Source organism: Lineus longissimus, chromosome 17 (assembly GCF_910592395.1).
Source record: "Lineus longissimus chromosome 17, tnLinLong1.2, whole genome shotgun sequence".
NCBI classification, from domain to species: Eukaryota; Metazoa; Nemertea; class Pilidiophora; order Heteronemertea; family Lineidae; genus Lineus; species Lineus longissimus.
In genome coordinates, this window is record NC_088324.1 from 9,237,487 (window position 1) to 9,261,126 (window position 23,640).

The following is a 23,640-nucleotide window of genomic DNA, read 5'->3' on the forward strand; positions in this document are numbered from 1 at the left end:
TTGCCGGCTCTTTCCAATAAATGACAGCAATAATGACAATCCCACAGATACAGTTGGAACATTGCCGGCTCTTTCCAATAAATGACAGCAATAATGACAATCCCACAGATACAGTTGGAACGTTGCCGGCTCTTTCCAATAAAAGACAGCAATAATGACAATCCCACAGACACAGTTGGAACATTGCCAGCTCTTTCCAATAAAAGACAGCAATAATGACAATCCCACAGATACAGTTGGAACATTGCCAGCTCTTTCCAATAGATGACAGCAAATGACAATCCTACAGATACATACAGTTGGAACAATGACAACTATTTCTAATAAATGACGGCCCTGACCAAGACTGCACTCTGATTGAAGCCCCAGCGGAGAACAACTGGGCTGGAGGAGCAAAATGTTGAGAGAAGCTGCAACAGAGGAAGACCTAAAGGCCGCAGCCAAATTTGTGACATCACGGATCTAAGAATTTGATGCTGCGTCGAATGCTAAGAAGAAGACCGCCCTGACAATGGTACACCAGCTGGAAAGTTGGAATACAGATTTTCCCTTTGCAGCTTATTCCAGCTCTGGAATTAGATTTCGTAGCAAAATCAAGTTCGGTTGCCAGCTTTCTGGCATCATCTGGAACTGCCAATACAAAATTTGAGTTTCTAGCTAATGCCGGCACTCTGGCATAGATAAATGATCTGGAATATTTGGAAATTCCCAGCTTTTCTTTTCGAAATTTCCAGTTAAATTTCACTGGGGAGTTGCACAATTTGTCCAGGAATTTGACATTAGTGATGGTAGACATTTTTTCTCTGGCTTCTTCAGGCGTCCCTTATTTTCATTCATGACCACCAAAGCCTTCCATCACAAGCACCAAGCAAATTTGATAAACACCTCACAAAAAGTAAGTCCAATTCTAATTGAGTGGATGAGTCAATAGGCAATGCAAGCAGCTCGCACCACTCAGCTGTTCATATTGCATGTTTCAAAAACTAGTCCTGTCAGTAGTCGACGTAGTAGACGTAGTCTGTTGGAGCTACAGTTGCTGGTCCACCACCACCAGTCGTCTCCTGAAGTAGCCAGTCGTAATATTTCCCCACATCCACATAGTATCCGTACTTTCCTTTTCGGGCACACCCTTTCCCCCAACTGATTACACCCACCAGGAACGTCCGTTCTCGAAGCTTCATGGTATAGGGACCGCCACTGTCGCCTTGACATGCATCTTTCCCGCCCTGGAACAGAGGTAGCAGAGCCTTTAAAGGTCTATGCCGTTTGTTAAAAATTTGAAATTTGAAATTGAAATATCAAAAGTCCAATTGCGCTAATAACTACTGAATGTGGTTGTGGACAATACAGATACTACATGCCAAGTTTCAGCAATGTTGCATGCATGTCAACTGCACTATCGCATTGTGTGTATCTCTGCATGGTGATTTCCTGGCCACAATTAAATACTTGGGAGTCAATATTTTTTTTTTTTTTTTTTACAAAGAGTTTATTCGGTTTATATTGTACATGTATTTTACAGTTAAAAGCCGAAAGCTTAAACTACTGCAAAATAAAAATATATGCAAATAGTTACATAAGTTTATGAAGATACGAATAGTGACATAAGTTTTTTAAAGATAATTTGAAGAGATATACAGAATATATAATTGAGAAACATGTGAAGTTGATATGTAGTGAATTTCGCAAAAAAGAGAAAAAAAAAAAAGGATAGATAGTTTGGAAAGTGCAGGGGGGCGGGGGTGCAAGAGTTAGGAATGATCATACGAGTTTGGGGTTGGCGGAAACGGAAAAGAGGGAGTCAATATTGTTTCATGGTTGTACTTACCTCTGGGACACCTGCACATATCGTTGTGTTTTTACCAAAGTGATAAGATGTGGCACTTCTGCATTGTGCTTGAGCAACAATTGGAACGTCCACCGTCTGAAACGGGAGTAAACTGATTAATAAAAGCAAAGTGAAAACAGTGGGCAGAGCATAAACCAGAGTGTAGTCTGGCCAATGTGTTCTATTGTAATTGTCTGAGGACAACCAAATGGATCCCCAAGCTCCTGCCTACATTCCCAATTAAATATTCTTGGTCATTTTTACATTAAAATCACATTTTTTTACACGTCTCCGTTGCTACGAGGAAGTTCTTGTGGCAATGCAGTGTCATTTGTTCGATAGAGAGATTTAGACAGCCCGAGAGAGTTGCACCTGTAATATGGAATTCGTCAGAACAGAGCATTGGTAAGAGACTCCATGTTTGTAACTATATAATTTACACCGCAGTGGTTAGTCTCTGTTAAAGAAACTGGTAAATCGGTACCTGTAGCGTTTTAGCACCGCCTTGGTTTTTTTCGTCAAGTCTCCCCAAACCGACAATCGTGCCCACTTTCCCCTGCTTGTATACATCTTCTTCCGAATAAAAGCTGCTCTTCTCCAGACAGGCTGGCTTAATCGAGTCTGAGTAATTCCCCACAGGCACACTTAGCTCTAAGATCGCGATATCATTGTCGTAATCGTCTGAAAAGTAAGTAAAACATTTTTAGAGGCGTGAGATTTACGATTCCACTGAATTGGAGCAGTTTCCTGCTCTGAAACCATAGATTCTCTTTCTTCCTCTTCTGCATTCAGACCACCATATCCTTGGCTCGAGCGTTGCAGCAAATCGACTCTTTGTTGCAGGTCTTCGGCAGTTCCCAACAGCTTTGTCTTCAGTGCCTTGTCTTCTTTCATGCAGAAAGTGACTTCAGGCGTTTTAGTGTCGAGTCCACATTCGAAGCAGTCGGATGGAGCCCGAGTCTCGTTCAGGTGCTGGTGGCCTGCAGTCTGCAGTTCCCTTGGCCTTAATCCAGTTGATATATGGAGACTTTCTCCCCCAGAAAAATGGAAATTCAAATATCAAATACAAATTTTCTGGGTATCTGAGGGCTAAAAGTACATGTATAAGTAGTTATACGCTGCTTGTGGAAAGACCCCTTGAATAATCTTTGTTTCCAGAGGGGGGGAGGGGGTTTACGCCTCCACTAAATCTGCCTTTGCCAAAGCACCCTCCTTTTCTCAGACACGTGGATCCGCCCTAACTTTTGTGGGGACACTGGGACTGAACTTGCAATACCCAGTACTTACTGTTAATTATATTTTCTTTTGGATGTCTTATCACACGGCTGATGGGAATATTTTCATTTATGTCACAATCTGGCGAGTGGCTCCCTACTCTTATCGACACATCTTTCGAGGGGATCAATTTTTTATTAGGCTTTCCCTTGTAGAGACAATGGGCTGCTGTAACGACCCACTTTTTGCCTATCAGTGTCCCACCACAGTAAACTTTCGGCTTGTCCTAAAAATTGGAATTTATTTTCATTTCTAACATCCTATCAAAACAAACTTTGCACAAGATTTGATGGTCTATGGATATCATGAGTGTAGCAAGCAGGAGGGCAAGGGGCAAATATAATGATTCAGCATTATGGCAGCGCAGGGCATAATTCAGCTTTAGGGTGAGGTAATAATTCGACTTGATGGTTGAGCATAATTCAGGGTATTCGAGGTTTTCATTGGGTGATTCAAGGGTCACTATAATTTAAAATTATGCCAGGCAATAATTCATAATTACATGTAAGCCAACACTTAATTCTGAATTTTGTCTACTCCCGCCAGCCATGAATGGCATACCACTTCAACACCTGGTGCTTACCGTCCTGCAGAGACCTACAAACCATGGTGCCGACCCTTTCTCCGCGTCTTTTCCACCAACAATCTGACTGACCACCCCAGCATCTGTGTTCACTTTTTCATCATCAACTTCCTGGATATATCTGTCGGACCTGCCGCAAACTAAAGGCAAACACACAAAATCATAGAGGCTGCTAAAAGATGTGTATCAAATTAGTTTGCCAACTGCAAAATTTATCAAACTAGAAAAACAAACTGACATGCATAAAAAATGGTTTGCATTCTTTTCTCGGACAAATTCCACTGGTGGGGAGAAGACCACAGGTGGCGAATATTACATAAACACCTCAACAAAAGTGAGTCCCCCTCTAAACAATTGTTTATAATTTCTAAAGTATCCACAATGCGATGAAAATTGCAGGACATCATCATACTACCATCATTGGGCACAATTCTTGAGTTTACAAATCCATAAGCAACTCGCCAGATTAGAACCTACCGTCAGCTTCCGAAGACACTATTTCCAAGTGGTACTTGGTCTGTTTCATGCAGCCGCTAGAGTCCGCAGTCATATACGTCCAGCCTCCCTGGTCCAGAATATTCAAGGAGGCAATACTCAGCGAACCATTTGGTGAAACTTGGACGTGATTCGAACTATTCTGCCCCACCGGTTCTTTTTTTTCGTTGAAGTATGTTAACTTATATGAGTTCTCTGAACTGGATTTCGTCCATATAAACTTCTTTACACCTCTCTCCGTGTTATTCAAGGAGAAAGGGTCACCAGATTTCTTTATGTAGTTTCCGCCGTCTTCTTCTTGATTCCCTGGAAGGAGAGACGAAATTACACAGACATGATCCTATACTCCACGTTAGTCCATACTGAACTTCCAGCGCTATTGCCTCCGTTACCTCTGCCCTTATTAGTCGCGCTTAGCAATATCAATACATTGAGGGTCAAGATGTCCATAAAGATATTCTTCATACAAGTGTGAATAGTATCTTTGTACAGTGAGATAGGAGAGACCCTACTGGCCCCTTCGTTTTACTTTATCTGCCCGTAACATGGATGCAACCCTTAGAGGTTTGTCAGGCACTATAAAAAGCATCAAGGTTTGAATCGTATGTTACCAGCATCAGCACCTCCATGCGATATGGGCTACATACCATTTGAGCAACTCCCAGAAGTGGTGAAATTGACCCAGGCACCTTTCCTGACCGCTGCGTTTTTGTTGAAAGCTTTACAATGATAGCGCCCCTGGAGGTCTGGGGTCAGCTTCCTGATGACTAGACGACTTAGCCTGTTGATGACCTCGACTTTGACCAGGCTGTTTGGCAGAGGGCGCCCACCGGGGTTCACACGCACGGTGTTATGATACCTTATAACAAATACAGACAAAATAGATAGCCGAGCCTTGAACATTTTTTGATGCAAGCGTAAAGGAATTATAGAACTAAAACTATAAAAGGACCCTCCGCTTCTGAAGAAAACCGCCTGGAAAAAACGGTTGGTCTTCTATGTTACTCCCAGCACAGCACCAACAGTGTCAAAACTAAATGATGGGCAAAAAAATCCTGATGTCATTTTAATGAGAGGTCTTTTAATACAATGCATATATTTCAAGTTCTGTAGTTCCCTGGTAGCGTACACATTAACTTGGCATAGCCGAAAATCACCAGCTGGAGTCGGATAAGAGCTTTGCATTTTCATGATTTCCTACCAGTTTATTTGAGTATCGTCCTGTAAAGTCTGACATTCCAACTTAATCTCATCTCCAAATTGGGCGGCAAGGGAGTCGTGAGGTTCACGCAGGAATGTCAGCGGCTCTGAAAAAGTACCAGATGGAATTAGCCAGAGAGCATGCATAAGATCACCCCCAGCTATCAACCCCCCAATGAAATATTCCGGTACTTCTAGCCATGACCATGTGTTGGTAAGAGGAGAATTGCCAGGACACGCGTCGGATGGTTCGATGCAGTGAGGGGAGATGGTGCGGCAGTTGGTCTTTGTGAAGACATGGTGGAAGCTGCCAATGACGAAAAACAATGGCGAAGGACCCTCGCAATTTGATGGTTGAACCAGTAGTAAGTATGGCCATACCCAGGTGACTGTCCCCGCGTGACCAATAACACTACCGATATTAAAGAGAAAACATTGGTGTGGATGGAACTAATAATGGGAGGCAAGGAGAATGATACCCCTGTTCGCCACCATGCACTCGCACACAAACGCTGACCCCTCTAATGATGAATTTCATGTCTTTGGAGGCGTTTTAGACCTGGCTTGCGAATTTCATGTCGGGTATAGGCCAATCGTTACATTCCGTTCTCATGCAGTTAATGATTTTTCAATGATCCCGTTTTGAGAAGTCATGGTTTTGGTTTTGGTACTTTAATTCGTAGTCCTCGGAGGGGAGTTTAATGGTCCTGCTCAAGACAATTTTTGAATGAAGAACCAACACATAGATTATTACGCCCGACTTGTACCTTTAAGAAGTTCACATCGCTTTGCATGTGAATCAAAGTTGGTGATATATGGACCAAAAGTTACATGTCATATAACATTTCACTAGAAACAGTCTTTGATCGGTGAAACTAGAGTATACCAGTTACGAAACTTACCTTGTGATCCATGCGTGATAAAACTGACTCTCCATTTGTTAATCTTGGAGAGAATGACCAGCGCAATCACCAGCACCCAGTCTAGGAAGATTTTGATATTCATTTCTTGAAGAAAAAAGAAATAAAAATTCAGTGGACGATGTAAACCGCGCTTCCCTCTCGTGGTCAAGGTCACCACAGTAAAGTTTAGTGTCAGAATTTTGTGGGTACAGTTTTTTTCTACCGACTATTCTATCTGAATATTGTGGGATAGTTTCAACGTGTTCATCATTTTAGAAAGTTACTTATACTCAGTGAGTGAAGAAAATGGAAGAAAAAAGTGGGCAATCCCTGACAATTCTTTTCAAGTCCTTTTTAAATCATCCTGAGATACAGGTTTTTGATATTCCTACCTCGTTTGTATGAAGAGGCGAAGTATATTGAAAAAAATCTTGTGCTAGGATATGTTTGAGGGTCAAATCTTTTTTCCAGACCTATCCACACTGAGCTGCTGTCCTAGCCTGTTAATTTCAGGCTCTTGTGCTGAAATTCCCTAATTGTCAGAATAATGAATATTGAATTGCGAAAGTTGATTTAGAAAATGAAACAGTCAGACTTCCTTGTTTATGTAGAATCCCACAATTATCAGGTCAACTGTGGTAAAAATCAGTGATGACTCATTATAACGATAAATATGATAAATATGATAGGGCCTCATGTAACAATTCGGTTCAGGAGTAATTGGGATAATGTGATGACGACTGGGAAGTAACCCATTAGACTTTTTATTAGAATACTCATGAACAAAGTCAGTCACTTACACGACCTTCCCGGTTTATTCAATTTCTTTCAGATCAGATTACAGAAGTTCTTGACGGAATATGTGGCTTCTGAAACAAACTGTACTGTATACCGCCAAAGTATCACTGGCATTTTATTTCTCTTGAAGCGCAAAATCAAAAATTTCCAACAAAATAATTTTTTATTTGAAAAACCGGAAGAAACATCCATCCGTCGTACATACATGTAATCCACAAAACTGATAATCGTGATCCTAACTGTTCATACAGTCCAAATCACAAATAACATCCATCCTGCTTCGCGTCATTAAGTTAACGCGCAACGGACACAGTGACGCGCTTATCTCTCTATGTTTCGTGTTACTGTTTAAGCGCGACCTATGTGCTGGGTAGCGCGCATTCCATGCCGACTTATCGGCGGTGAATATCAGTCCTAAAGTCTCCTCCTTTCACCGCCGATAACTCCCGCCAGGTAATCTGTCGGACGCATCATCATAAACGGGTTGTCAATCAAATTGCTTGACACAAAGTAACTGAATGACGGCCTGAATTGATCGTGCCAACCTCCGGATCAAGTTACCCTTCTTCTCTACAACATGCACTGTGCATTTGGGTCAGGTCAGCATCCCTGGAACCGTTAATACTCATTGAACACCTGGTCTTCAATTATGATGGCTTTCACTGCGTGTCTCGTGCGACAACCACGAGTGAGGGTAATGTTTGTGTTGTCGCGACATAGGACGCGTGGGAAAGGAAGGGAATGCAGGGAGACTACCGACAAAGTAACAGCCCTTCTGACGGCCGATCAGGGGGGATTTATCGGCGGTGAAGGATGGATATACGCAGAACGACGGCGGATCGGTATGGCGTGTTCATTGGCTATTCTGAGCAGCGGCAACAAGCCGAAGTCTCTTATAAACCTTTCGTCGCTTATTCCTTCCTTGACCGCCCGTGACCCCAGTGCTGAATCTCCATTGATGCACCGTATAGCCATTTGGAGACAACCAAGTTGTCCCCATATAGCTTCATCCTGCCTATATAGTCCCCCTTTAAAAGAATGATCATTGAAGCTGTCACCTCAGGATGATTTTGTTAATACGCATGGACATTTGGATGTCCCCTAATGCTGGTCAGAAGCGAGTGGATTCATCAAATGTATATAACGAGGACAGCAAATTACGACATTTCATATTGTTCTATACTGAGAATTATGAATTTATGTTGTTGTATCCCATTTCATTATATAATCCCAACAGAAGTGAGAGCAAAGCGAAATAGCGGTTGATTCATGCATTGGCCTGTTAGCCTAATTCATACAGACCTATACTTCGAACTCTGTTCTAGTGTTACTTTCCGTCGTGCAAATATTCATCAAAAGTCTGCTTTGCCGACTATGAAATGATATAGGCCTACTTATGATTTACTGTTCCTTCTTTATAATTTAAACATATGCTGCGATTTTCAGCTAACAAATAATTTTATTTTGAGACAAGACCACCATTGATTTTTTAAGCATTTTAGCAGTTTTAACTGGTCGAACATTGACAATGTTCGACCGCGTCGCATCAAATACTGCGTGGGGTTGTGAATCTGAAATTTTGGTACGATACTCCGGACCGTCAATATTTAGTTTAGGGTTTTGCTTTAATAAAGAATAAAAAGAATTTTAAAAGGTTGATTGTGTCACATTGTGGATACGTATTTGGAAAGTAGGCTACTATACATTTGAGGCCGAGGCCGCGAAAAGACCCAATGAAGCCGTATGATTCATTGGGTAAATGAACGAAAATCATGGCAAAAGTAGGGAGCGCTGTATGATAGTCCAACCCAGATAGAGCGTGCATACATCTATAGTTTGTCCAATATCCTTTTCATAAAAGGGGGGACACGCGTTGCCTTGGGTTCGTTTTGGTTGCAGTAGAGGCAGACGTGTAAGTGGTCGCCACAAACCATTTCGGTACCATAACGAAACACTTTTTCCCCATAGAAAATCATCCTCTTGCAAACAGGGCCTACAAACACGACTTCTCCTTACGCATCATTCTGCATTTCTGAGGGAGTAAGTATGTATCGAATGAAATGGCCTGATATTGTCAGGACGATAGAAAACTAGCGAATGAAAATACTATTTAGTGTTAAAGGGGGTCTATATAGGCAGGAGCCAGGCAGGTCAAATCAAGTTATACAAAGTCGCGAAAGGGGTCTCTCCTATCTCAGAGTACATCGAATTACTCACCCTTGTACGAGGAGTATTACTCCAAGTGCCGCAGCAGGTTTTTTTAGGTTGTCATAACAGAGCCGATGGTCGTCAAAATGTCAGGGTTAGTTTCACGCCAAGTTTATAGCTAGTTCACAACCTAATCACTGAACTTACCGTTAGCGTTTTCGAATGCCGTTTATACTTCCGAAGTGAGTGGTGTAGTATGTAAATGTCCTCCCTGCGACAAAGAATATTAGAATGAAGGTATAACTAGGTTCGTGCTGTATATACATTATGCTATAGGCCGGGTCTCTGTCTTCCGGGTTGCTGTTCCAGAAAGTGGCTGACCCATATTGCGTAGTTCACCGAGGCTGACGAAATGAGATCACATTTGAGCTCACTTTTGTATAGGGATGGGCCGTCAATCTGCCATAACCGGGCATGCAGTACACACTCCCAATCATTCTGCCACTCTTCTTGTATGAAGTAGAAGTACACGTGTAACAGTGGTAAATGGTAAAAAGAAGCAACAACGGTAAAAGGCAATCCAGAAAAATCTATCTATCTAATGTCAATCCATCATTGAGTGTTCCCAAACAATTAGCAGAAAAACTCAGTCGTTCGATACGTCAATTACACTCGAAAGCGTTTTAATACACAGGTGTGGCGGGGATAGTAGTCCTAGGGCTGATAGTCCGTGTAACAATAGCCCGCATTGCTAAATGTTTTGGTTAGGGTTAGCGGTACAATAGATCATGCTGCTTGATTGGTCAAATACAATGCTACCGGACTATGACTCCAGGGGGACTATATCCGCTGTCACACCGGCACAAATTGTCCCAAACTTCCTTTTCATTCTTCGATTATCAGAAGAACTTAAGAAAACAAAAATTAAACGAAATATAAGTAAATACTTTATTGCAATCTCATGCATTGTCAATGGTGTAACATGTACATGTAGGCTAATGAAAAAAGATGACGATAGACGATCATGGTCTCTATAGAACCATATAATCCGTCATTGTTCAATAAAGACGGACACATTTTCCAGGGTAACATTTTAGACTGCTATACCGGATATACCACTAACAGATTTTGTAAAACGCCGTTTTGAGCATAAAATATACATTTGATTCAAACTCCTTTTCACTGAATGTAGACTGGAGACCAATGAAAAGTCTATGCCTAATAGAAAACATATACATGTACAGCAAAAAAGTAAAGGGGCATCGCATTTGTTGAAAAAGGTTTAGCCTTGAGCACAGATCGATACATGCTAGTGTTTCATAGTAAAAAATCAAATCAATAATGAAAAGAATCAGAAGAACGAAATAAATATATTCATTGACGGGAACAAGCGTTTCATTTCAACCTGGGTAAACAGGAGTGTCTAATCCTGAGCCGTGAAAAAGGCAGAGTTGCGCCGATTATAAATGTCGATCGCCTCACCAGGGGCTACATGGTTCGCATTGGCCGCTGCGTAAATTTGGCTATACGCCACTGCGAGGGAGGGTAAAGACCTCCATTTATTTTCGTTACGAGGACGAATTTCAGTGAGTTTGGTTCTTCTGGTTGGCGGATTAGATCCACCTTGTCATAAAATGGCCGTTATTTACCTAAAGGCAGTTGTTTTCTTCCTGTCCGGTAAGTGAATTGCATCCGTAGGTAGGCCTATATATATGTACACCTCATAGGCCTATTACTCATCAGAGCTCTTGCATCCAAAATCTGCAGTGTTATCTACCGAAAGCTTTATAACCGGGACCTTCATGTACGTGTACATGTACTCATATTCCGTAATAAAGACGTTTGAAAGAGTTGTCAAGTAATGTAAAAGTTGTACTGAAGAAGAAACCAAGCTTTCCCTGTCGAGGTACATGTGCTGTGCGTGTATATATATTTTGTTTTTTCTTTGAATCTAGCCACGACAAGTTGGAGCCTAAGAAACGATGGTTGGAATTTCGACATCAAATTCACAGGGTTTCGTTTTACAAACATCAGCAAATGCCGCGAGAAAAGTTTCAAATCGGGGCTGTATATGACCAAGCTTGTCCTACCTTACGGTACCCATGGGGAACGGACTATGTGTCTTGGTATCTACTACAAGAGGGTGGAGTTGAGGGAGACGGGACAGGAAAAGAGTTATGTATTTCAAGCAATTTCTCATATCATAAAATTATATCACATGTGTGCTGGTGACGACAGTGGCAGAACCTCAGAGATGTTCTTTCAACAGTAAAGTTGATCGGATTATTTTTTTTTTAAACAGTAAATTGTATGAGTTTGTAATGTCACGATAATGAACTAACTGACGAATCGCTTTAAAGTGGTATATAAATTGTGAGAAAGGGATTATAGTGAGAAAAAAGGCTCAGATAGATATCACGTGTTTCAGTTATCATTCTATGTTGTATGATAACATGTACATGTAACTGGTCAAACTACACAATACAGTCGTCTTCCAAATATTAAATAATTAAATAGGGCATCGTCACTGTTTGATAGAAGGGTTCACCTTAAGGATTTCACCAAAAATATATAAGGCGAGCTTATACATATTTTTGATTTCACGTTTTAGCCAAAATGGTGGTGACTTCATTTATGGTCAATCCTCAAGCTGAACAGAACGCTTGGTTTTAAATTTCAGGTCTACAAACTACTCAAGCTGCACCTAACCCGCCAAGAGTAGCGTTTTTCGTCGGTCTGAAGAATCATATAAAATACCTACCGAAAGATCATTCCATACTCAAGTTTGATGAAGTGATAACTAACGAGGGCGGTGGGTATAACGTTACCGCGGGGGCGTTCATTACTCCCATCGACGGCATATACAGTATCACCGTGACCATTTCTCCTTTCATTGATGAATGCACATATAGGGTAAGGTTTATTTAAGAATGATGAAGAATTTGATCAGGGGTGCAGACGTGAGGGGCGAAACCAAAACATTTTGCAACTGCCGAACTTTGCAAGAATAAAAAGATGTCTGTCTGTTATTCAGGGTGGGCAAAAAAACGAAGAATTTTATTAAATGCGATTCTGACAATTAGGCATGTGGCTTTGCATTTTTTTCACGCCGGTGTAGGAGTTTAAAATGTCCTAGGATAGAATGCCCGGGAAACAAAGGATATGCGCTTCAATCTCTGAGCTATTGACGGTCCGGGTCTCTATAGAACCATATTGCAGAATACAGTAGGGCCGGACACTTTTTCCAGGGGGGCATTTGTTACTGTTATAGTGTTACACCGGGCTGCACCCAAACAAGCATATGTGTTCTGAAAAATCAATCAAATTCGCCAGAAATCGCATGTAGTGAAAAAACAAACCATCATAAATCCAAACCTTGCTCCGATATATATACAGTATGTTCAACATCGGGCTGATGCATCAGTGATGAAGAACGGGGAAGAGCTGCTTTCGATCGTGGTCTGCGGACACGTATGGGATACATCGGGGAATGATCTCGTTCTGACACTGCGAAAACACGACAAAATTTGGTTACGGCCTTTGGATTCCTATATACTTCATGGGCGCGGCAACACTTCGTTTTACGGTGAAATGATGACAACATTTTCGGGATTTCTGGTGGTGTCCACGTTGTGAACAAATGTCCTCGGGTCGATCAGCGATTATGATTTTGTACACAGAGGATTTGGTTGTAGGTAGGCTATTCTAGTCACTGAGCTCTGAAGCTATCATTTTATCTATACACGTCCTTCGAAGGTTTGATTATAGTGCATCGTGTATAAGGCGGTACTATTTTAGTACAGGTGTAGAAGAAGTGCGAGTCCCCCCGGAATATAAGTCCGGTCCTTTTGTTAAAGTGAATAGAGACGCCGAGTTCCTTTGTTGAAGATTATGTAGCTAACACTAACCAAACCATTAACCACATTCGTTGACAGAACACAGCTATTGCATGGGGTCCTGCATTCCTAGGACGTCCATTCCTTTTACACCGGCATAATTATATTATAGTCGTGAATGGCTGATTTCTGGACTGTGGGGCTATAATAATTGTACCACCTTGCCCTGTGAAACAAGCAGTATCTTCTGTTTGCAGAGCGACAACACCAACACTGCGATTGGAATAATGAAGAACGATGAACGAAAATACAATGTTACTGTGTGCAAACATGTTTGGGATGCATCTACGGTTCGTGTGTTGATACCTTTGAATGAGAGTGATCGAATTTGGTTGAAAGTTGAAAACAATGCATCTACATTTTATGGTGACTTGTATACAACATTTTCAGGGTTTATTTTATAAGCCAGGGGAAGTTGTGAATCCGGATTAGTGTGACGTTGAGGCTGTAGTGGATGAGAATGTGAAAATCATGAAACAATAACAATTGCTTCAGTTTTTCTGGCGCCATTTTGAACTCAGGCCACATCGTGATGAAGCATGCATACCACGTGATAGGGCAGGTTACTCGCAAAACATAATCAGTTTGAACTGATCCGGAAGAAATGCTAGTCCTATACCTAGGAATAGACGTCCTAATCGCAAACGGCTTCCATGAGAAAGATGACTGATGAGTTATTCAGTGTTGGTCTGGTGTGGTGACTGGGGACTTGGATTCCAGGGGGTCTTGTATTTCTACCACATCGGTTCATCAGCAACATTGACTGTGCGACGCGTTCAGAGGTGGAAACATATGATTAAACTTTCTTTAAGGGCAATCGATCAAGTTTTCTGGGCGACATTGATTACAATTACATGTACGTTTTCACCATTTTATGTAAAAATCTGCACATTCTCCAGAAAGTACCGAACGAATCCCGGCCGATTCCGACTATTTTAACCCAATTTTGATGGCATGAATTTGGTATTTGTGGCAATATCTGATCGGGAAATAAAACTTCGAAAACTAGTGCAATAGTTAGCCTACGCTATGACCCGCAGATATCGTTGGTCGAAACCTACGGCTGCAATGAAGAAGCAGACCTCCTTCACTCTACCAATTTGACACGTAACAGGTGTTTTACGAGAGACTATGTGAACTCTGTAAAGCCTCATGCGAACAGAGTCCCAAGGGCGCAAATTGGACGTCATCTTTCCGGCCAAGATAGAACAGAAGCTGTCACTTTGGGTTCACATTCCAAAAACTGCTAACCATGGCGTTACGTCCTAATTGTTGCTTTATCTCTAATTGGAAACACAATAGATAACGCTAAATTAGGATAACGCCGATGTAAGTAACTACATTTTTTCTTGGAACAATAAAAACAAGGAATAAAACTGATTCTGGTTTCTCTCTTCTGGGCCCGGCTGTTTAGAATACGTTTTGTCACTCACGCTGGCGTTTACATAATATGGCGTTAAGTCTGACTGACTTAAAACGAAGGAGATAACGCCAAGTTAAGGTAACGCCAGCGTTAGTGACCCGCAACTTGGTTTTGAACAACCAGGCAAGATGAACTACATGTATTTCCTGAATGCCTATATTGGCCTGGGCGGAGACCTGACGTTGGCATATTTTACTCTCATGTCACTCGTATAAGGTCATTAAAATCTTGAAGCACACGCAGGATGTGATTGCCAAATGCAGTGGTCGCATCCTCTGCATCCTCTCCCTTTTTCTTCTGCGTTCGCTGTCCTGTTCTGGTTACGAATGCTGTCGTCTGTCTCAAATACGGTCCTGGTTACAGTATAGCTTGATCTTGATGCAGGTACCGGATGGCCAGAATTCCTCCTTCAGGGCAGCTTGTTTTGGGCATTTTGTAAGAATGTGTCGCGTGTCGAGGAAGAGTTTATCGCCTGGCCAGGGGTTATATGCAGCGTTCGCACTGACCGCTGCATAAAAGTATTAAGATGACTTGTGAAATTTTATCTCAGTTCGATCACTTCAAGGTGTCGCACAAAACGGACCTGTAAGCCTAGAAAAAGCAGCAGTAACGGAGAATGAAAAATGAAAAATGAAAAATGAGATCAAGATCATCTCGATTTGGTCTCCATGACTTGGCTCCTCAGATTTATTCAGAGAAGTCTACATCTTTGGTTAAACGGGACAGTGTCTGGTAGTTTCCGGTTAGGTCCAAAAGCTAAAACAGTGTTCAAAATGTAATGCTCGCTTAAATGTGTATACCATGCAGATTTAGAAATATATTTGCTTCCTAGCTTTCTGCATGCTGCTTTACAAACGTGAATCTTTCATTGCCGTTGCGGTACCACTGGGAGCACATGCCCCGCCTCAGGCGGCACGTCATGCCTTTCTCATTCCAGTCAAGGGCACTGCAGGCACGACTCAGGTTACACATTTTGAAACATTGGAATGGCAAGACGCGTTTGTAGACCATCAGATCGTGCATGTGACAGTAGCCATCTTGATAGACGTAACCGAGATCTTTGGCGACGCGGTGGCGAAAACTGTCGAAGGCTGTGAAAGAAAAAAAACACTGTCCATTAATTAGGGCAAATGACAATAAAAAAATTGAATCTCGTCCCCCCCATTTTTTTCGTTTCGCAATTTGCTGTTTACACACCGGAGCAGACACGCGCAGCCCGTGCGGACAGCACATCCGTCATATGACACTGACTGCAGCAACTTTCGACATTGCCTGTGCTTTCCATTCTTCACAGGTCATGCGAGAATGAACGAGCTATACTTACCCTGTACATTCGTCTTATCAAAGGATGCCAATGTCACTGACTGCCGCAACTTTTGACATTGGGTGGTTAGCAGGTAGCATGTTTTCTTAACCAGATCATACGAGAATGACTCACAGGATGACATAATTGAGCAGGCGTCACTACAGTTGCCGATGGATAGACTTGCCGGCACGCCAATGGCAATGCCCATCTTGTCACAGAATCCTGACCTGTATTTGTAGCCGAGACGTTTGCCGACCCCATTTAGATATTTTGCTGAATACGGAAATAAGATAATTATTATTCGAAAGGACTTTTGCTCGAACCTCTGCAAAGCTCAGAAGCCAGAGTAGACATATATTCATCACTTTCAAAGAGGCGCAATCTTTGATCGTACGCACGCGCACTGATTTCTTTTCTACCGGTCTCGATCGACGTAATGCATTCCATGCCTACAATGTACAAGACTGGAATGCACCGGAAGTAAGCCTCTTGAAACGATGCCATGCCAACTTACTAATACAGCTTTGTTTCTTCTCATATTGCGCAATCGTCTTAAACTTCCTCAGCCAACTCGCGTTCTTGGCTTTCTTCCGCCACGTGATCGGCGCGAGATGATGCCAGCACATGCGCAGCGCGCCCGCGTAGTCCACACCGTAGCATTCGGGTTTCCTCTCGCAATAGTCCCGACATTCCTTTGACGTCCATGATTTCTTGCGACCGGGGATAACCGAGGCCATGCCGTGGTAATTGACATACAACTCCATGCATCCTGTAGAGGGAAATATCATGTTGCCTTTGTTGCAGAAGTAGGAGCTAAACGTTTTAAAGGCTTCGCCGTTCTTTAAATATTTGAGATGATTTTAGAAAATTTTCAATTGCGTGTACTGAATATGAATTTAGAAATTGTCGTTCAAAATAGGGTATAGGCTAAGAATATTCGGTGGTACTTTTATCTTGATGGTAGTCCGGGGTCACGTCGAAAAGACAAATTTCTAATGTAGTATACTCCTATGGATGCGCAGTGCCGATTGGATGTTTGAGAAAAGTTACATGTGTACTTGACTGTGATGAGTCTTAACGAAGAAAAAAAATATCTTGGTGTAATCCATGAGTAACTTTGTTATTTGAAGAGAAAACACTCACTCGTTCCCGAAGCGAATTGGTAACCTGTAAGAGATCGTGGATATCGTTATTACACCAAGTCTCGAATTGATGGACTCGGCTTATTCCGCCATTGAAAAGAAAGACGTTCCTATCGTTCTGTTGCTGGGACATCGATCTGGAGCTATGGAGTCGGCTTGAATAACGGAGAAACGAAAAAAACCGAACGGTCCAACAATTTTTTTTATTTCTCATTTTGTGTCATCTTGAGCAGGTCGAGGGGACGACATGATAATTCTTCCAGCCCAGAGAAAATAACCAACCGATGTCCTTTCCCAACCACAGCCATGATAAATCATTAAAAGTAATTCTGGTATATATTATTAGGCCACTGTAGGCTATGGTTTGTGAGTTCGGTTTAGATAGTTTCTTACTACCAACTTACCAGCTCCATCGGGCCCCACCACTGGGTTTTTGGCTGCAAAGTAAAAACTACGTCAGAAAGTGTTTGAAAGAAAAGGCCTCAGTAAAAGAGAGACTGACTTTTCAATAGGGGAACACTATTAACACGTCATTCTGAGCGCTCCCACTGGCAAAATAAGAAGAAACAGATAAAAACGAAAACATTTAAAACAGAAATACGGATAAACTTTTATCGCTTCTTTACCTGTACTTAACCCTTCAAAACTTGTTTAATTTTTTCAGTGTTTCATCTACCTTTGTCCGTCTTCGCCATAACGTGTAAAGTTTTACTCCCGCCGAGTAACCGCTTACACGAGGTGCGCTTGAGTTTACACGCCATGGACCTTTCGTCCCACATGACGGCCAAGCATTCCACGATCGCCGAGCATTTCTCCAAGCAGGACTTAAGAGAGAGGTGCTCCTTGTCCAGTTGACCACCAATGCACATGCCTAATTTGTGTGTGTATCCAGCTACCTTTAGTAGTACTTGTTGCTTCTTCCTTTTCGCTGATACTGCAGTGGTTAAAAAATCAAGGTAATTACATTTAACCCAAAGCAAAAAAGTGGCGTATATATCGTAAAAATATTGACACATTTTCCTCGTTTGTCTGAAATATCACACGTACCAGTAAGAGTTAAACGGAGTTGCTAGCCATCGAACTACAATAAGGTGCGCGTTTTATAATTTTCGTTTTGAAATTATGGCCAGATTTCGCCCGAAGAGCAAAGTTTTCCCGTAAGTAGGCCTAACCCTGAGACACAATAGTCTTACCCTTCCCGGGAAGTCCGATGAATGAGAATGCGTGTTTCTCTGAACGGATATTCTTGCACGGCGTGTTCATCAGGATGCATTTGTCATCGACAACATCCTTCTTCACTACGAATGACATGCAAGATGGCATCTCGTCGCACCTACGAAGTACACAAATATACATAGTGTACGGTCAGTTGTTTTTACTAATTTGACCATCATGTATATCCTGAGTATGACATACACGTCATCAACGGCAACTCTGTTTCTTTGCACTCGGTGTGCACATTGATGACGTCTTTCTCTCGTTCATTGCATGTTGCGTGCACATTGATACAAAAATGTAAAACCAATCTCTCTTTCATTGAAAGTGGCGTGCACATTGATAAAATCAGTCTCTCTTTCATTGCATGTGGCGTGCACATTGATAAAACCAGTCTCTCTTTCATTGCATGTGGCGTGCACATTGATAAAACCAGTCTCTCTTTCATTTCATGTGGCGTGCACATTGATAAAACCGATCTCTCTTTCATTGCATGTGGCGTGCACATATTGATAAAACCAGTCTCTCTTTCATTTCATGTGGCGTGCACATTGATAAAACCAGTCTCTCTTTCATTGCATGTGGCTTGCACATTGATAAAACCAGCCTCTCTTTCATTGAAAGTGGCGTGCTCATTGACTAAAACCGATCTCTCTTTCATTGCATGTGGCGTGCACATTGATAAAACCAGTCTCTCTTTCATTGCATGTGGCGTGCACATTGATAAAACCGATCTCTCTTTCATTGCATGTGGCGTGCACATTGATAAAACCAGTCTCTCTTTCATTGCATCTGGCGTGCACATTGATAAAACCGATCTCTCTTTCATTGCATGTGGCGTGCACATTGATAAAACCAGTCTCTCTTTCATTGAAAGTGGCGTGCACATTGATAAAACCGCCGGATCTCTCTTTCATTGCATGTGGCGTGCACATTGATAAAACCAGTCTCTCTTTCATTGAAAGTGGCGTGCACATTGATAAAACCGATCTCTCTTTCATTGCATGTGGCGTGCACATTGATAAAACCAGTCTCTCTTTCATTGAAAGTGGCGTGCACATTGATAAAACCGCCGGATCTCTCTTTCATTGCATGTGGTGTGCACATTTATAAAACCAGTCTCTCTTTCATTGAAAGTGGCGTGCACATTGATAAAACCGATCTCTCTTTCATTGTATGTGGTATGCACATTGATAAAAATCTACCTCCCTTTCAATGCATGGGTTGTGAACATCTCGTACCTTTTCTGGCACTCCCTCACTCCTAACTTCACCATCGTGATAGACTTTCCCACACAGAATCCTGCGACCAATCTGTATCCTTCCTTGCCTGCGAAATCCTTATATTCCTTCTCTGAAAATGAAAACATTAATTTTGTTCTTCCTGTAATGATCACTGAGAAGAATATAGAAATTTTCTTTTATTTCTCAAAGATTTTTGAAAAACGGACGAACAATTAGCTGCTTTGAATGAATGGATGGGGTGGCATATTATGTCAAGGGACTCAATGTACTTGCCTATGCATTGCTTTGACTTCATGTAATGGCCTACTGTGTCTGTATGTGTCGTCCCAGAACTCAGTCTAGTGGCCGTGATAAGTTGGTACCTATTTTAAATAAAACGTTTTTTCAGCATATACCGGAGAACTATAAAGTGCAATATTTTCGCTAGCGTTTGATTTTTCACGAATTTGCACGAAAAGAGACCCGGTTTCGATTTGCAGAAAACATTTTTTGATTGGAAAAACTGGGGTTTTTTTGTTAAGTTTTATAGAGGGGAAAAGGAACTTCTTTCGGTTGCATTCAAGCCTAAATTTCATCTGCAACAATATCTACAAAAAGGCTGAATTTATTACTCGCCTTCCTTCATGGACAAAACAACGGCCTGAGTGACCGACGAAATCCACCCCCATGCATTTGACGCCAGCAGCCACGCAGTGGTCCCGACAATGCTTGGACGTCCAAGGCCGTTTGTTATACAAGTTGGCGCCGAGCGCGTGCTTTCCGGGATATAGCTTCATACACGCTGTAAATTCGAGCAAACAGATAGCCCTGTTACTTTAATGTACAAAGTCTTTGTTTGCTACTTGAAGTGACAACGAAAATATCTGTCATCATATCATGCAGTCAAGTTGAAAGTCACTTAAAGAAAGAAAACTTTGCAAACAGAAAAATAGATTGAGAAAAAGCTGAACGATCTTCGTTTTTATTACTTTCGAGAATGAATGTCATATTAACCTGGTCATATTACGTCGTTTACGGTTATCTGTAGGAAGCTATGAATAATTCTAAACGCACCTGTTTAATGAAAGGTGTACATGTATCTGTGGAATAGATGCATTCCCAAATTGCCCGGATCGTTTACCCTCTTAAAATGAACGCCATGTTCTCAATACTGACTTGAAAAAGTCAGTCGTGAGAGAAGTGTCTATCATTTTTCTTTATTTGCAAGTCTCGATGCACCTCATTCATTTGAACCCAAATGTTGTAGGCCAGATTGACAAATCTATGTATAGACAACCGATTTAAGAAGAACACTACTTCGGGCTCTTACTGTCTCCTTCAACATGTCTCCTCCAAAGTTTCTTGTAGACGACGGGTTAACCCACGCACACGCAACACGTGCTCTGTACTTACATGTACTTGGGGCAAACTGATATCCTAGAATATTGGAATAGAAAACAAAGTGTACATTATTTATCAGAAAAAGGAAGTTAATACAATGTATCTTGGAATCGTCCGTAAGACTATCCCAAAGGAAATGTAAGCGGTTTCGCGTAATTTACGTCGATGACGTTTTAAGAATTAGCAAATCTGGGCAGAATTTGAACAACATTTTCATATTTTGTATCCGGTTACGCATGCGCATACCAGAATATGCTATGTTACTCATTAATGCGCATACGTAACTGGATACAAAATCTGGGAAGTTTTGTCCGAAATTCTGCCGATCGTGGCGTTGATTCAAAGTACCTGATGAGGTATTGTCAGTTGTCAGATGAGTAAAAGTAAGGGGACATGTATGGAGCAAAAAGAGGCTTATCAGCATCCACCTTTGGCACGCACCATTAATGAAAAAGTCACTTATTAGTATGACTGGTACCAGCATACTAAGCAGACGAGTGAACGGAAAGCTTAAGGAGGAGGTCAAGATACATCCAGCCAATTTTAACGCTCTGTATACGGCTTAGTGTCATTTGTAAGTCTTGGCATATATCAGTAGTAAAATCGAGACACATTCTTCTAAAAAATGACTTAAGTTGTCATGAAACGGCGAGGTGATAGTTGATCCAATACTGTTTCTATACTAATTGTCGAACAGATAAATCTTATCAGGAATATTCCTTGGAATGATGCTATGTATGTCTGCTAGATGAGTACGATTATATAGGAACATTACATTATGAGGGATGCGATTTTTTAAAAATGAATTGCGTCATACTTACGTGAGCTTGATGTGGCTGTTGTTTCTACTGCCGGCGGAACATCTGACAAAAAGTTAAAAAAATACAACAAAGTCAAAACTTCCAACATGTTTGCATTTTCAAGTGTTTCACCTTGGTTTTGTACCTTTTGTACCAGTATATTCACAAGCTATTTTCTGAACCATGCAATTTATTTGAAAGATCTCGGCCGAATATCGTTTGAATAATATTCACCCCTGGTTCGTTTTTAGATTTCCGATTTGAAGCAGTTTTGGGGGAGTACCAATTTTTGGACACCCGCTATAACACGTTAGTTTGTAACACGTCTGTAAGTTAGCTCGGAATATCATGATAAATCAATTACTTAAGGGTAGTTTCTAAGTTAACAATTTATGATAGGCCTATTGTGCAGGTTGAATTGCCTATTGCTCTAACCGTGATTCTACGCGGTCCCTGTGAGACGCAGTGGCATCCACCAATAACATTGGGCCAACTCTACAAGTAATTTGCAAAATACAAATGGATAGCGCAAGTAAAATCCTATCAACAAAATAATCCTTGAAATATCCAGTTTTGCTTGAAAGCAACTCACACTTACTACAGGTAAAAAGGCAAAGAGAAAGGACGACCCCTCTCCACAAACAAGTATTCTTAAGTGTCATAATGACAGGTTTGATGCATTTCTATCAGAGAACAGATGCACCGTTTGCAATTCGCAGATTGTCACGCGTTAATGCAATGTAAACCGGAGGATAATTTGCAAACTGACAAAAGTGGTTCTCTACAGGAGGACTGGGACTAGCCAGTGTTATTTTTCACAATCGATATGCCAACTACAGTTTTCTGTACAGTCCTTGGTCTAAGGTTAGTCACCTCTTAATTGATTACCTGAAGAAATTGATATCTTAATGGCCTTACTGGGTTTGTTTTTGGGATGACGCACTCACTGCTTTTAAAAGCTGGCTGGGTTAAGTGATTCCATCATTATTCTTCTGGTTTTCGGTGAGCGTTTCTGGGTAAGAAGCTATGGTAAGAAGATATGGCTTAAATAATACTTGACTATATGTATCTTATTACAGTGTGTCCAGAAAGATTCTGAAACTTCAGTAAAATTGAAAAACGCATCTTGAAAATGTATTGTTTGAACTATAAGTATATAAGATTTACACAGAGAAGGTGAGTGACTGACGTATACTGCCAGTGTCTTGTGCAAGGTAAGGTAAGAATTCTGCCAATGAGATATGGCTTAAATAATACTTGATAATATGAATTTTATTACAGTGTGTCCAGAAAAAATCTGAAACTTCAGTAAAATTAAAAAACACATCTTGAAAATGCATTGAGAAGGTGAGTGACTGACGTATACTGCCAGTGTCTTGTGCAAGGTAAGGTAGCAAGGTTTGAAGATCAGTTGCTGAAACTTTATTTAATCAAAGGGTACGAGGAAGGCCTCCTATATCAAGCCTCGGGAAATTGGAATCTTATTTTCTTCGAAAGAAATGAAAAGAAATCAATTCCATTTACCTTAGGGGACTGTGGCGCTGTCTCGCGGTAGAGGATAGAACTGAAATATTCGTCCAAAACTTTCAGTTCCAGCTTTTACCGCGAGACAGCGCCACCGTCGCCTAAGCCAATTTTAGGGAAATTGAGCATTATCCGGGGTTGTCTTGGGACTCAGTTGCTGCAACTTTATTTAATCAAAGGGTACGAGGAAGGCCTCCTATATCAAGCCTCGGGAAATTGGAATCTAATTTTCTTCGAAAGAAATGAAAAGAAATCAATTCCGTTTACCTTAGGCGACGGTGGCGCTGTCTCGCGGTAGAGGACAGAACTGAAATATTCGTCCAAAACATTCAGTTCCAACTTTTACCGCGAGACAGCGCCACTGTCGCCTAAGCCAATTTTTTAAGGAAATTGAGCATAATCCGGGGTTGTCTTGGGACTCAGTTGCTGCACCTATATTTAATCAAAGGGTACGAGGAAGGCCTCCTATATCAAGCCTCGG

The 23,640-nt window shown here is 41.5% G+C and overlaps 3 protein-coding genes across 4 annotated transcripts; 1 reads left to right on the plus strand and 2 right to left on the minus strand.

Moving 5' to 3' along the window:
• Nucleotides 1-979: 979 nt before the first annotated feature.
• On the minus strand, nt 980-9,624 carry LOC135501578 (coagulation factor IX-like). The gene is made up of 10 exons (XM_064793749.1): nt 9,437-9,624; nt 6,284-6,388; nt 5,383-5,488; nt 4,829-5,040; nt 4,164-4,487; nt 3,687-3,826; nt 3,116-3,329; nt 2,313-2,509; nt 1,829-1,924; nt 980-1,226 (listed from the first exon to the last, which is right to left on the minus strand). The coding sequence occupies exons 2-10, from the start codon at nt 6,384-6,386 to the stop codon at nt 993-995; spliced, it is 1,626 nt and encodes a 541-aa protein (XP_064649819.1). The 5' UTR covers nt 6,387-6,388; nt 9,437-9,624; the 3' UTR covers nt 980-992.
• Nucleotides 9,625-10,648: 1,024 nt separating this feature from the next.
• Nucleotides 10,649-15,124, plus strand: LOC135501824 (cerebellin-3-like). Of its 2 annotated transcripts, XR_010449646.1 has the most exons (5): nt 10,649-10,906; nt 11,185-11,403; nt 11,910-12,142; nt 13,323-14,454; nt 14,933-14,953. XR_010449646.1 is itself a non-coding variant. In XM_064794187.1 (4 exons), exons 1-4 carry the CDS (start codon nt 10,864-10,866, stop codon nt 13,527-13,529), a joined length of 702 nt encoding a protein of 233 aa, XP_064650257.1. In that variant the 5' UTR covers nt 10,649-10,863; the 3' UTR covers nt 13,530-15,124. The 2 variants fall into 2 exon arrangements, 1 of the variants encoding a protein (XP_064650257.1); XM_064794187.1 differs by having other exon boundaries at nt 13,323-15,124.
• Nucleotides 15,125-15,202: 78 nt separating this feature from the next.
• Nucleotides 15,203-22,343, minus strand: LOC135501823 (uncharacterized). The gene is made up of 13 exons (XM_064794186.1): nt 22,234-22,343; nt 21,657-21,698; nt 20,848-20,871; nt 20,071-20,236; nt 19,729-19,817; nt 19,453-19,564; nt 18,190-18,329; nt 17,673-17,930; nt 17,401-17,433; nt 16,998-17,021; nt 16,369-16,623; nt 15,873-16,127; nt 15,203-15,639 (listed from the first exon to the last, which is right to left on the minus strand). The coding sequence occupies exons 1-13, from the start codon at nt 22,295-22,297 to the stop codon at nt 15,377-15,379; spliced, it is 1,725 nt and encodes a 574-aa protein (XP_064650256.1). The 5' UTR covers nt 22,298-22,343; the 3' UTR covers nt 15,203-15,376.
• Between the last annotated feature and the right edge of the window lie 1,297 nt (nt 22,344-23,640).

What these genes read in the sequence shown, in the direction of transcription:
- LOC135501578 (XM_064793749.1), bottom strand. Translation starts at nt 6,386, where the DNA reads ATGAATATCAAAATCTTCCTAGACTGGGTGCTGGTGATTGCGCTGGTC. An exon ending in TTCTGGGAGTTGCTCAAATG is followed by an intron (nt 4,488 to 4,828) that starts GTATGTAGCCCA and finishes CTCTCCTTCCAG; the next exon opens with GGAATCAAGAAGAAGACGGC. An exon ending in GCGGTGCTAAAACGCTACAG is followed by an intron (nt 1,925 to 2,312) that starts GTACCGATTTAC and finishes CTCCCGTTTCAG; the next exon opens with ACGGTGGACGTTCCAATTGT.
- LOC135501824 (XM_064794187.1), top strand. Translation starts at nt 10,864, where the DNA reads ATGGCCGTTATTTACCTAAAGGCAGTTGTTTTCTTCCTGTCCG. An exon ending in GGAGACGGGACAGGAAAAGA is followed by an intron (nt 11,404 to 11,909) that starts GTTATGTATTTC and finishes TTTAAATTTCAG; the next exon opens with GTCTACAAACTACTCAAGCT. An exon ending in TTGATGAATGCACATATAGG is followed by an intron (nt 12,143 to 13,322) that starts GTAAGGTTTATT and finishes TTCTGTTTGCAG; the next exon opens with AGCGACAACACCAACACTGC.
- LOC135501823 (XM_064794186.1), bottom strand. Translation starts at nt 22,297, where the DNA reads ATGACACTTAAGAATACTTGTTTGTGGAGAGGGGTCGTCCTTTCTCTT. An exon ending in CATCGGACTTCCCGGGAAGG is followed by an intron (nt 17,931 to 18,189) that starts GTAAGACTATTG and finishes TAACCACTGCAG; the next exon opens with TATCAGCGAAAAGGAAGAAG. An exon ending in GAAGAAACAAAGCTGTATTA is followed by an intron (nt 16,128 to 16,368) that starts GTAAGTTGGCAT and finishes TTCCGTATTCAG; the next exon opens with CAAAATATCTAAATGGGGTC.